This window comes from Rousettus aegyptiacus, unplaced genomic scaffold (assembly GCF_014176215.1).
Source record: "Rousettus aegyptiacus isolate mRouAeg1 unplaced genomic scaffold, mRouAeg1.p scaffold_m13_p_2, whole genome shotgun sequence".
Taxonomy (NCBI): domain Eukaryota; kingdom Metazoa; phylum Chordata; class Mammalia; order Chiroptera; family Pteropodidae; genus Rousettus; species Rousettus aegyptiacus.
The window spans coordinates 52,653,935-52,668,570 of NW_023416295.1; the positions used below are offsets into that span (position 1 = coordinate 52,653,935).

The 14,636-nt window shown below is 34.0% G+C and overlaps 1 protein-coding gene across 1 annotated transcript in view; it reads left to right on the forward strand.

Moving 5' to 3' along the window:
- SLC38A11 (solute carrier family 38 member 11) overlaps positions 1-14,636 on the forward strand; it is a 47,269-nt gene that overhangs the window by 20,896 nt on the left and 11,737 nt on the right. The window contains exons 8-9 of the mRNA XM_016152485.2: positions 12,490-12,560; positions 13,157-13,318. Coding sequence (XP_016007971.2) covers positions 12,490-12,560; positions 13,157-13,318 — 233 coding nt within the window. The remainder of the gene's footprint in view (positions 1-12,489; positions 12,561-13,156; positions 13,319-14,636) is intronic.

Here is a 14,636-nt window from a genome sequence, read left to right on the forward strand (position 1 = left end):
TTTATATGTTTTATTGTCTGTTTTATGTCTTTTTCATCATACTATAAACTCCATGAGAACAGGGATCGCCTTTGCTTTTTACACACTGTATACCGATTACTCATCACAGTGCCTAACACAGGATTAGAATTCGGCAAAGGACTGTTAAATAATCAATTGAATAAATGAACGAATCGATGTGCCTTCTGGTTTTAGTTGATTCAACTTGAGGATTAACTGACAAAATTTTGAAGTAATGAGGCAATAAAAATTATCCCGAGACAATAGAAATTGCATGCAAAAACATTTCCTGTTAGAGGAAGTTTTTCTAAGCCTACTTCCATGCTACCAAATTTTGCTAACTCATTTGCTAAATTACCATTTGACTCCAAGTTCTACAGCACTATTAGAGCTAGTGGTGAATTACCAGATTGCTTACAGGAAGCAACAAATAGAACGGTCCTTTGACTTGCGTCTACATGAAAATGGGAAAAACAGCTGCAAAATAATATATTCTCAGAGATTAGCCCAGTCACTATAAATGTTAGTGGAGCTGGAGGAACAGACTAGGCTGCTCAGTGTTAAGAACTCATTCTACCCATCATCAATGATTTTTATAAATGTCTGCCTTAGCAAGTGTTGCCACCTGTCTGTTATTTCTAGTTAAAAAACAAACTGGTCTCTGGTATAGATTCACAACCAAAGAGCAAAAATAGAGTAGCATGTTCTTTCAGCCAACAAGCATTTATATATTAAATGTCTAGCTAATATCAGTCACTCTTCTAGGTATTGGAGCTGTGAAGATGAAGAAACCACAGTCCCTGACCTCAGATACCTATAGTAAGTGGATGGGGAGAATAGATATTTAAAAGATAACCTCCATATAATAAATATAATACTTAGTAGAATTATGGGAAAGTGTCATGGAAACAGAGGAAGGTCACTGAGCCCAAACTGGGCAGGCAAGTAATATTTCAAGATAAGATAATATACGATCTGCTGCTTGAAAAAATGTACTGGCATTAGTTGGGTCAAAAAGGAAAGTGGGGAAAGGTTGGAAGCTATTGTAGACAGAGTGCGTGGGGCCCAGAGGCCCAAAGTATATAATGGCAGAAACAGTTCAAGGTTCTAATATTAGGAGGGACTTGGACAGGAGGGACATTTTGCCATTAGTCAGGTAACTATCAAATAAAAATTAAAGTATCTCCATTGAGAACGTTCTCAAAAACTATGTTGCTTTTATGTTGCTCCACAAATATATATTTTATCATATTTTTAGCAACGTTCATGTCTCCTCCATATTATCTCTTTTGAAAAACTGCCGAAGGTGGTGCTTTTCTAATTCACTGCCCTCTCTATATAGCTTCTGTGTTTAGACAGTAACTAGAGTTTTGGTGATTCCGATCTGAAAGTTCGGCTGGAGCATGCAAAGAACTTATCGTAGGTGGTTGGCAGCAACCAATATGAAAGGAAAGCTTTATGTGTAGTGCTAAGAAATGTGGGTTTGTTGTTTACTTAATGGGGTGTTGAAAGTTCTTAAGCAAGAGTTTGACCAGAGCTAGTATCCACTTCAATTGGACTTCTCTTGCAACAGAGATGAGCATAGATTGAGGGTAGAAAGACCAGGAAGGCTATCTATAGCAAGCAAACAGGCAAAAGACAACTAGAACAGTATAAGAGCAAAGCTGGTAGAAATGATGAAGAGGAAAAAGAAGATGCCAAGGTTTCCAGTTTGTATAACCATAGTGGTAGATGGTTCAGAACTCGCCACTAAAAGGAGAAAATGGCAGAGTCTGTTCTGTCAATTAGCATTGGACAAACATGTAAAAAATAACCTCAACAGACTATTTAATAGAGTTATTAGCAGGGTGCTATGGAAACATAGAAGAAGGCCCCCAGTTCTTATAAATTATTAACCAGGATAGGAAAGGAAGCAGGAAAAACATAATTTGCTAATATTTTACTCTATATCTTGATATAGAGTAACACTTGAGGTGTAAAGAGAGAAAGAAGTCACCCAGCATTTTGGAAATTCAAGTCTGGAGTTTAGGGAGAGTCTGCTATGGACAAGATTGTACAGTGACAGCATACAAGGTGTAGAGAGGTACAACTCAAGTAGAACCTCAGTGGAAAATAATTATCTGAAGCTCATATCTGAAATTGCATTTATTTTAATATAAATTTACGTATTTTAATGTAATTCTGTTTTCCAAAAAATACAATAGAGAACCAAAATAACACTCATAATTCTAACAAGTTTTCATTATGTTAAAAAGTGAAATCCTGCCCCCTTCCACACAATCTCTGTCCTTTCAATCCAAGCTGACAAAAACAGTTGACACCCATTTTTAAATAGTTGTCAGAGGAATTAGAACCAATAGAGGGGAAAAAAAGAAAAAAAGGAGGTGACAGAATGAGAATCAAAATGGTTGGTGTCCCAAAAAAGTGGCTGTGATGTTTGTGGTGCCAAGCTGTGTAAGCTTTTTATATGATTCACATTAAAAAGCAAAATTATATTTTGGCCAAAAAAAAAAAATCAGCTAAATGTTTTATGTAAATTTTATGTAAACTCAAGATTAGTTTTATGCAAAACTTGTGTTAAAAAAATATGTATATTGGTTTTGATGTTTAGAGTGATTCCCAAGAAGAACTTTCCTGAACAGCTTTATATGTTCATGTAAATCACAGTTGTCTAGATAACAGAATCAGAAGAAAAGTGAGCTGGGAGCCAGGAAGTTGTAGAGAGCTGTCAGCTGACTCCCAAGCTGAGGAAGTGAGCAGCAGGCCTGCCTATCTCTTTAATAGCTTGTGGTGTGACAGGAAACGTGGAGCCTTTGTTTGTGTGCCACTCAAAGCACTTAATTCTCGGAGGTACCTGATTGAAGTTAATATGTAAGGCTCTTTTAACAAAAACGCAGCCTTTGCTGAGATTGTATGATTTGGAAGTTACCTGTATTTAGCCAGAAAGACTGGGCAGGTACCACAGAGAGGTGTGATGTTTGATCCTTCTGATCAGAGGTCTTATGTTCTGGGGATCAAAAGCAATGCCCCTGAAGCTTGTTTTCATAAGTCTGTGAAGACTGGAGATATATTGCTTGGACTTGCTTCCTATGGCTTTGCCTTTTTACTACTACTACTCAGCTATTGTAAAGATAAGGTGGAGTTTGTCTTTAAAAATAGGATAAAATTCCTGAATCTAAGAATCTAAACTGAGATAATTTTGCAAAATGAATTAACTCTGTCAACCTCCCCACTCCAAGCCCCCCCGCCACACATACACACACACACATAAAGTTTTCTAAAAAAAAAAAAAAAAAAAAAAAGTAAGCAAGCATATGACTGGATTTTTTAGAATAAGGGAAGTAGTTATTCTTTTGAAAGTATTTGCTATACCAAGGCTGCAAACTGCTATAAGCCAGCCTCTATTTTTGTTAGTGTTGAAACATATTAAAACACCTGCATCATTTCTTAAATGATCTGAACCTTATAGTAAGCCTCCATTACATTGCCATCATCTTTCTGAAGCTTTGGAAGACATTTTAAAGGATCCTGTTTCTCCCCAATATTGCTTTCATTTGAATTTATTTTTTCTTAAAAATATATTCACATATTTTTATAAATCAAATATTACTAATGGCTTTTAATGAAATAGGACAGCTTCCTACCAAATCCTCTCCTATTTCAGATGTATCTTTTGGCATTTACATTTTTACTTTTACATAATATGCTCATAACTGCTATTTCTGGATCCTCACTGTTTTCTTGTCATATAGTAGATGAGTATTTAGCTCTCTCAAATTATCTTTTCTCTTCTACCATATCATAATATGTGGAGATATAACACAACACTAAATAGTTATATTTCTCTTCTCGCACACTTGTTTTTTCTAGAATTAATGCTTGCTTTTGATTTTGTTTTTCACCATGTTTAGCTGGATGTTTAGTTTAGATATTTTTTAAGACTTTAATTTTTCAGAGTATTTTTATGTTCATAGCAAACTTGAGGAGGCACAGATATTTTCCATATACCTCCTGCCCACACATATGCATGCCCTCCTCTAGTATCAACATCCCATAATAGAGTGGAACATTGGTTACAATTTATGAACCTAGATTAGTACATTGTAATCACCCAAGATCTACAGTTTACATTAGAGTTCACTTTGGTATTGTACATTCTATGGGTTTCCACAAATGTAAATGATGTGTATCCATCATTATATTACCATGCAGAGTATTTTTACTGCCCTAAAATTCCTCTGTGCTTCATCTATTCATCTCACCCTCTGACCCCCAACTCCTGGCAACTGCTAATCTTTTTACTGTCTCCATAGTTTTGCCTTTTCCAGAATGAAATATAGTTGGAATTATACAGTATGTAGCCTTTTCAAATTGGCTTTTTGCACTTAGTAATATGCCTTTACGGTTCCTCCATGTCTTTTCATGGCTTGATAGTTTATTTCTTTTTAGCACTGAATAATATTTTATTATTTAGATGTACAATAGACTGATTTTTCATTTTCCTACTGAAGGGTATCTCGGTTGCTTCCAAGTTCTGACAGTTACAAAGCTGCTATAAACATCATGTGCAGTTTCTGTATGGACGTGTTTCAGATCCTATGGATAAATACCTAGGAGTACACTTGCTAGACCATAATAGCAAAAGTATGTTTAGTTTTGTAAGAAACCACCAAACTGTCTTCCAAAATGACTGTACTATTTTCATTCCCTCCAGCAATAAATGAGATTCCTGTTGCTCCACACCCTTGTCAGGGTTTGGTGTTGGGAGTGTTCTGGATTTGGGGCACTTTAATAGGTGTGTAGTAGTATCTCATTGTGTTTTAATTTGAATTTCACTGATAACATATGATGTGGAACATCTTTTCATATACTTACTTGCCATCTCTATATCTTCTTTGGTAAGATGTCTATTAAGATCTTTGGCCCATTTTTAATTAGGTTGTTTGTGTTCTTATTGTTGAATTTTAGTGTTCTTTGTATATTTTGGATAACAGTCTTTTGTAAGATATATCTTTTGTAAACCTTTCTCCTAGTTTAGCTTTTGATTTTAATCATTTTTATTACTCCTTCAAATGCTCACGCATAAGATAATCTACCAATTTTATTATTTGTGTCTGGAGGTCCCCCTCCTAGAGCCTTTTGCCCTCTTGTTCCTTTGTAGATGAGCTGATTTTTGTTTGCTACCCCACTGTCATTCTAGGACTTCCCAGATACCCTATATCCAAGATCCTAGATGTTTCATTTTTCTTTCTTTCTACTTTTTCAGGAGCATCCTGAGTAGCTTAGCTTTCAGGTCTCTGAGTCCTATGCACACAGGGGATTTGCAAAGTGAATTAGCTCTTTCTCATCATTAGCTCCCTCTATGTGGTTGTAATGCCTTCCATTCTCAGCAGTTACCTAGTAGGCATTTGCATTCCTTTTCACAAAATATCTTCTCCATTAATGTCTCTTTTCCATGATCCCCTCCCCAGTGGATTTATCCCTCTTTTAAATTCCTTTAGGAGCATTTTTGTGAGGGCTAAGGAGAGAGAAAGAAGACAAATTGATGTGGCCCATCCACCATGTTTGATTGGATGTCCAAGTTTAACATTTGATTATTACTTTGCCTGCGGATCTAAGTACAAATTCAAATGTTTTATTTGAAATATATTTTCCTTCTTAGGGAAGTTATTGTATTTTTGTAGGGCTTGCACTATGCCATAGAAGATAGTAGACTTAGTGTGCAAGAGGGAAATGGTTAGAAAATTCTCAAAATGTATGCTATTACTGGATCTAATCCCCTTTTCTACGGTTTATAGCTACTATTATGCTATTACTCAATGGCAAGATTAGGAAATAAAAGAAAGAACAAGTACCATCTGAATTACCACTTAATTGTAAGCTTTGGGAAAAGATATCTGTGAAAAGCAATGACTAAGCTTATTTTATCTTGTTTTGTTCAATATTTATTTAGCATCCAAAATTAAGAATCGATTACTTCTGCCTCTTATTTATGCATTCAGTAAAAGTTACTGTGTTTTTAATTTGGTAAAAATCATGAAATATTTATATTCCAGTGCTTCCAAAACTATTAAATACACACACACACACACACCTCAAGATTTTATAATATGTACAAGGCCATTTTAGCTTATTAAAACAAAATGCAGGATCTCCAGATAATTCCTGAATGTGATACTCTAAGTATCCTGATCAGATAGGTAGCCTTTGTCTCTCTATAAGAAGGTAATGCTAAGTGTTCAAGAAATAAACTTAAATGTCACCGTACTTATGAATAATATCGATATATTATTTTGTAATCTTTGTGGTAAAATACAAAAGAAAAAAATTTTGTCTTTGCAATACTGACAAAATAAACTCTTTCCGTAATTGAAAATTTATGCAACAAAAAGAATAACATGTGTGTGTATAGATAGATATAAGCTTAAAAATGTAAAAGGTTAATTTTATACTTTTTTTTTCAAGTGATTAGTCTAAGATGTTATCCAGTAATTAAATAATCAGGCAATTTGCTTCTCTATCCATTTTAGATGTCAAATATCGTAAAGTTTAATGAATGCTTTCTTTTATTCAAACATTTAATTATCTCTCATTGATGGTAGTCTCCACACCACTGTAGCAAAATTTATCATATTACCCAGTGCTACAGCTTAGTTGAGGAGTGTAATGGCTGGGCTAAGACATAAACACTGGAATGAAGTGAGCAGCCCCAAATCTCTGGAGATTGTCAAAAAATGGCTTTATGCAACCAGAAGTTGCACCCATTTGCGCAGAAATTTGGTGTAAAGGATAGAATATTGACTATTTACTGTGAATATTAAAGCATTAATGAACCATTTCATCTTTTCATCATTATCAACCAAATGACTGACCATCTAGTTACATGTATATCTATTATCAAGTCTAACCATTTATTTAAAGTAAGAGAGCTTGTGTTCCCAAGGTCCCTTTATTCTTGAAAAGAATACAAATACCATGATGAAGATTGCATTTCATGTACTTGAAGGTCTTTACACCTAGACTAAGATACGTATTGTTACTTTAATGATAACATGGAAAGAGAGAGTGGAAGTCTCATCTAGCATTGGTCGCCCACTATATACCACACTTTCATTCATTGTCTCATTTAACCCATATGTTAGATAAGTAAAATAGAATTATTAGTATTGTCTCTGTTCTACATCAGAGAAAACTCTGAGATCGGTGCCACTGAGTAATCTGCCCAGTCATCCTGCCAGTATATCATAAAGTTAAGATTTAAATCCAAGTCTGTCTGACCTTGAAGCCCGTATTTTTTTTCCTTTATAGCTTGCTGTATTGAATATGGTTTTTCTTAGTAGTGAAAAGTATTGTCTTTCAAAATAGAAATTAAGTTTATTACTGTTTTAGTTGTCCTTAATTGATAATATTAACCATGCTTTGGTCTGTTGTCAGCAAATAATCACATTAATGAAAGGAGCAGGTAGGAGCCAAGTGCGGGTAAATTGCTGGTCCCTTCATCAGCCAGTAACATTAACACTTGCAAAAGGGTTGGTGTTGACTGCAGTGGACTAATTTCAGAACTGGCTTTTGTTGCAAACCCTAGACACACACCAATAAATGCAGTTGGTTTCTGTTCCTCAGGGAAATGAACTTTGACAGCAACAGAAGAATCTAAAGCAGAGAAATTGGAGAGTTGTTCTTAATTTGGAGTTTCTTCAGAAAAAAACTCGCCTTGCTCTGTACAAAAGAAATACTCCTGAACAGTTGTAGGTTAATTAATATGTTTGAATTTGAGTAATCATTTGAAAGCCTTTCCGTTTACAGGTAATCTATTATGGATTATTCTTTAAGTTATTTTTTTAAAAAGCCCTCATCCCATAATTTAATAATCACTTCATAATAACAAATTAAGTTTTATTTAGTTAATTCATTTCAACATGACTACTAATGTACTTTTTTCCCTCTGGTTTCTATTCCTAATGACAGTATGAATTTATTTTTCCCAGTTTGTTGTGTTTTACTTTCTTGTTTGTTTTGAAAATTCTCTAATATCCATGGTTCTTCATAAGTTAACAATGTATTCTTGTTTATTGTTATACTCAACTCCATTCTTCTACTTGCCTCTCAGAAAGTTCAAGTGGTAGATAGCTAAAATTTATGGCATTAGTTAAACTATAGGAAAAATAAAACCTTTTTATGGAATTTAACTCTTTTAGACTATTAGGAGGTACTAGATTTTCTGAAATAAAAATTACGTACATGACTCTTTCTAGATTTGTATTGTCCAGTATGGTAGCCACATGTGGCTATTTAAATTTAAATTAGATAAAATTTAATAAAGTTAGAATTAATTACTCAGGCACACTAGCCACAATGTCAGATGCTCAAAAGCCACATGTGGTTAGTGATGACCATGTTGGACAGAGCAGATATAGAACATTTCCATCATCACAGAAAACACCACTATGTAGTACCATTCTTTCTAGGTTATGATATAGGATATACACCAAGATAATTGACCTCTTTCTTTTGCCTTTTTTCCTACAGTATCCCTAGTGATTATAACAATGATTGCCACACAGTTAGTGCTCAATAAATATTTATTGAAAATTGAATGAATTAAATAAATGACCAGAAAGCAGGAAGCATGTTGTTTCCGTCAAAGGATTTTTATAGAAATTTCAGGTTAAAAATTAGGTTCAGATCCAGGGAGGGTTTATGTAGAAAACACTGTATAATTATATAAAGTTCATGAAGCAGAAAATTGGCCTAGATTTTTTGAAATAATTTTCTATGCTTTCTTCCAATCCTTATCAGCAATAGACTATCATATTTAAAAGTTGATTCATTTCTCTTTCCCTAGAGGTAACTATTATTCTAAAATTGGACTCATTTCTTTATTCCCAGAGATGGACTTATTTATCAATTATATTGCTGAATGTTGAGGTTGTTTCCAAAGTTTGGCTAATGTAAACAATACAGCAGTGAACATCCTTATCCATGTATCTTTGTGCACATGTGCATTTCCCTGATTTAGGGTATATATCTAAAAATGTAATTGCTTGCTTACAAGCTTTGATTAACTTCAACTTTACCAAACTTTGCCCAATTCTTCTCCAAAACATTTTACAATTTACAGTTCCCTCCATAATAACTGCAAGTTGTCCTTTCTCAGTAATTTATCAACATCGCTACTGTTGAATTAGGTGCAAAGTGCTCTTTTTAAAATGCAGTTCATTTGGATTTCTATTATTAAGGAGAGTGAGAACCTGTAGCTTATTTATTGGACATTCTTATTTTTTTCTATAAATTGATTACTGTCCATTGTTCACTGGAATATCTTTTTCTTAATGATGTGCAAAAGTGTTTAGCATAATGGATAATAATGCTTTTTTGATTATATGCATGACAAATCTCATCTCCAAGTTTTTAGCTTATCTTTATTATTAAGTTTTTTTATACAGACATTTTATATTTACCTTTCATTGATTTTATTATGTATATCAATCTTTACTTTTATGGTTTAAAAAAAATTCTTTCTACCCTCATCATATTTTATTCTTTGATTTAAAATATTAAGTTGAGGAGAATTGACATCCACATGACATTGAGTCTTCTCATTCATATGTATGGATATTATATTTATCTAGTTATTTGTGCCTTTCAATAAAATTATATATGCTATTGAGATTATGCATATCTTTAAAATATTTAGTATTTCTGTCATTTAAAAAATATTTTTATTGGTTATTAGTGTACATCAATCTTATTATTTTTTGTATATTGAGCTTGTATCCAATAACCTCTTTGCATACTCCCAGTAACTTGTCAATAGATACTTGTGATTTTTCTGCATACACAATTCTGTTATGTACGATTAATTTATTCTTTTCTAATTATTATATCTTATCACTTCTTACTTTATTGCATTAGCTAGAAATTCCAATAATGTATTCTGAAAGCAATGATAGTGAACATCCTTATCTGATTTCTGCCTTTGATTGTAATGTTTTTAACTTTCACTTCTAAATACGTCATTTGCTATAGATTTTGGTGGGTATTCCTATCAGGTTAAGGAAGTTCTATTTTATTAATAGCTTGTTTAGCATGCTTAGCGAAATAAATACTGGATGGTAGGCTCTTCTACATATTTTTAAATGGTCATAAACTTTTTTTCTCCATTAATCTGTTAATGCAATGAATTATATTAATAGATTCTTCTGTTATTGAACTACCCTTGAATTTATTGGAAAATAGTCTTCATAGTCATGATTTTTTTTCTTATACTTTGTTGTGATTGCCTTTGATAATATTTCATTTTCTATTTCAGCATTTACAACCTCAAGTTAGAGCAATGTTCATTTTGTCATCCACATTGGGTATCAAGGTTTCAGCAACCTCATAAAATATATAAAGGGACTTTCTCTCTTTTTTTTTCTGTGGAATGATTGTTTTTGAAATTCAGTCACAGGCTTTTTTATAAAAGATTGGAAAACCATATTCAATGTCCCTTTCTCTTTACCTAAATTTGGACACGAATTATTTATTATGGGTTTCCATCCTATAAAATCAGGATCATTAAGATGAACACAGAATCCAAAATTATCTCTGGGTGCTGTTTCACACTCATCTTAGCTAGGAATATACTCAAGGAACCACATGGACCAGGAAAAAAACTTTAAACTTAAAAGAAGAAGACAAATGAAAGTCAAACCCTTACTTTTTTATTACTAATATAAGAGCTAAAGAGTAGGACACTGCAATCTGTGCCAAAGGGAAAAATGAGTTTTGTTCCATCCAAATACCTTAGCAGGGGAAATAGATCTTCTAAAACATATAGAAAATTTAAAATGTTCAAGTTTCTACAATTGTTAGTACTGCCTTTTCAAAATCTTTTTTTAAGGACCATAAACAAAATATGTATATATTTTTTTCACATTAACATTGGGTTTTGACAGATAGGCTGCTAGAGGTTAATGTTCATTGCAATAAGAGTAGTGGAGGCACCAGGTGGCAGCAACTCCCACTCCAAAGACTAAGAAAAGTGGAGCAAGCCTTCAAAGAGCCAAAGGCATCCCTTGTAGGTTAGCTAGTTCCTTTGTGCCTATAACTGCTGGTTTCAAATGTGAAAGTAAATGATATAATGCATAAATCCCACTAACTTTGATATAACGAATGGGACTTTTTTTGTGTCTACTATATGGAGAATTAATAACAAACATAAAATAGATGGGTTTACATCTAGTGCCTTTATGCTTTCCTAGGACTTTTCTTCCCTGTTCACCTCTTTTAATTTCATGCATTCTTTGGGTCTTGCTAAAGCTTTTTCAAGGAAGCTGGCAATACTTTTAGCCTTTTGCTATGTTTTACTAAATGAGAGTGGGAATAACAATACTAATACATAAGCTCATACTATGAGTGACCATCTATTGAACACTTAATATATGCTAAGCTCTCTTTCAGAAGTTTTACATTATTTAATTCACATAAACTCAATAAATTAGGTACTATTATCCTTATTTTATAGATATCAAAATTGAAGCACAGAAAGGTTAAGTAAATAACCTAAGATCACACAGCTAATAAATAGAAGAGGCCAGAAGACCAACACAGGCTATCTGACTGAAGAACTGACTGTGCTCTTCACCATTACGCAGGGATGTGTTAATCAGGAAAACCAATCCCTGACACTAGTCAGGCTGGCAAATATTTTAATTCCATTAAGAAATTGGCTTCTTCAAGCTGTTTGAAGTATATATGTTTCCAAAACCTCTTTGAGAAGTATGTGCACAGGCGGAAACTTGAGGCCACCGAGTATTCAGTATGGAAGAAATTTGGGGATAGACAGACCAAATAGACAACAACTTCACTTACTATCTGAAGAAGCTTGACAAGTTATGTCACCACCCAGACCCTAACTCTCCTAATATATTAAATAGTGATAATCACACATAAGTGTTACTGTGAAGATGGAGATAAAATAGGATAGTTCACAGAACATAGCTAAGTATATCGATTAATATTAGTTAAAGTCCACCTTTCTCAATAAACTGTAGTGCCAACTATGAATTTCCCTTGGGTAGGATGAGCCTAGAAGAATGAGTGAGAAGAAGATAAAGGCCAGTATTGATTAACTGAGGAGAATACTGCATTATTAATTTTTCTGTCTCCCTCAATGAGTATCTCAAATGATGAGTAGATGACAAATGTTTGTTGTTAAATTGATGAATAAATAAAGTCGCAAAACTAAGTAGTCAATGGATATTTTAAATATGTAAAAATAGAGTCTTCCCATGTATTTGACATGCATTTTATAGGACTGGGGTTGATAGATAACACTGATATTCTTGGGAAAGTTATTTACAGTTAAATAAGATTAAGGGAGGTCTCTTATTAATTCCTGACTTAAAGAGATTCAACGTATATTGTGACAGTATTTCTTGTTCTCTGATATGCTTATATCTTGTATGCTTTAGCATTCATCAAATTAACTGATTTCTCTTTTAGACCAAAAACAGAAGATGCCTGGGTATTTGCAAAACCCAATGCAATTCAGGCTGTTGGTGTTATGTCATTTGGTGAGTGTATGGTTTCAAAGGCCCTTTCTCAATATGGAGTCATTTATACAATGAAAAAGTGTTATATTTCATATTTATGTCTGGAGAACAGATGTCCTAAGTTTTACACATCTTATTAGCAGCATATGATCTAGTTTGTGCCAATGTAAACTTAGGCATAAACTTTTCTCACTCATCACTAAAATTTGCTTCAATTTGGACAAGTGTCTTTCTCATGCAGAAAACTTAAATTGGCCAGAAGTCTAAAACTAATCCATTGTATTCCAGATTGGAAAGGAAGCCTTGGACTGAAAATACAGTGTTCTTTAGACTTCCCTTAAGATTTGAAAGGCCATTGGGAAATGGAAAATGAGAGAGAAAATTGAATAGTTCTGGTTTATATCAAGAGTGACATGAAGAGACTGCACAAGCCTAATGTGAATGAAATTTCTCATTCCCAAAGCTGTTAGAAAAATAATTTTCTGACATATCTAGTAAATTAGTATATTCAAACTTCAATTTATTAGCATTCCAAAATAGCATACATCTCTGAATTTTCAGAAGTAAAAAGAGAACACTAGTGCTTGCTTTAGTAATGCCTTTTTTTTTTTTTCCAGCATTTATTTGCCACCATAACTGCTTCTTAGTTTATGGTTCTTTGGAAGAACCCACAGTAGCTCAGTGGTCCTGCATCATCCATGTATCCACCTTGGTTTCTGTATTAATCAGTATTCTCTTTGCTACATGTGGATACTTGACATTTACTGGCTTCACCCAAGGTAAAATGAGAGGTGCAGTCTTACCGTATTTTGATATTCATGTGGAGTGGTGCTATCACTTCTAATTGTATGCGCGATTATAACCAATGGTCTATTTCAAGCTATCACTCTCTCTTCTACCCATTTTATCCTCTATTCCTTCCTCTCTGCTGTTTCTGTTTCCTAATTTTCTCATTTTTAAACTGATAAACTTATTTTTGTAGCCCATTCTCTCTTCTTCCATCCTTTTACTTTAAAGCACATAAATTCTGGCTTTCTTCTCTACTACTCCATTGCAACTTTATTTTCAGAGACAATATCCTCCCACTCTTTAAAGCTATTAATCTTCTTGGTTCTGATTCTCATGGACCTCTCTGAATCTCTTAACAGTTCTTTCTTTCCTCCTGTAGAGAAAAGAGCACTCCCATACCATCATTCACTCTGTTAATATATTTTTTCTCTCCAAGTAAATCATCTTTACTTTCTTCTATGCCCTCTCCCCTCACACTCCCTCCACCTCCCATTAACTGGCTCAGGCAAGTTGCCTTTTTTTTCCTCTTAACAAATTCTCTGGAGATTTTCCTTATTTTAACCCTAGTCCAGCCCTTTCTTTTCATCTCCAGCTTCTTGCCTGCAGGACATTTCTACTTAGTCATCTCATTCTTGCCTTAAACACAAAACATCATCTTTCCCACAAAACCAGCCCCTTCCCTCACCCCTACCCTCACCCCACTGCCTCACATTGAACTTCCTTCTCTTTCCTTCTATTCGCCCAGGCCCAACAACTAAGTGGTCATCAATTCTCTTCTTTTGACACTTACGTTCACTCATCTATGTAGTGTAATATTCAGGGTATTCTGACAGCCTGCTGAATGCTGTGATTCATGCATCTCACAGCTTTTGTAGGTCTATTATCTCATTTGACCTTCAAACAACCCTATAGAGGTAAGTGGAATAACTAGCTTTACCCCTTTGCTTAAAACACAAAGAGAAGTAACTTGCCCAAGCCGGCTGATGACAAAATAGAAAACAAGTCCTGACTTTCAGTCTAATTTTCTTTTCATTCTGCCTTGCCGCCTATCCCATTTTGGTCAAGTGTGACCCATTAAAAGCTGTCTCCTAGCATTCTGCTCCTTTTAGCTTAGTTTTCTGACGATGCTGAAATCCGGGTGGATGGTGCATTTTTTCAAATAGAGGTTACAGGTGACTATGGTTATAGGCAAATATTTCTCAAGAAATACAGAGGGCTTCAAAGGAATGATTGACATAACTCCGATGCAGTAAAAAATATAATATGTGTGTATGCCATTAGAGTGCAGTAATAAAATACCTTCAAAGT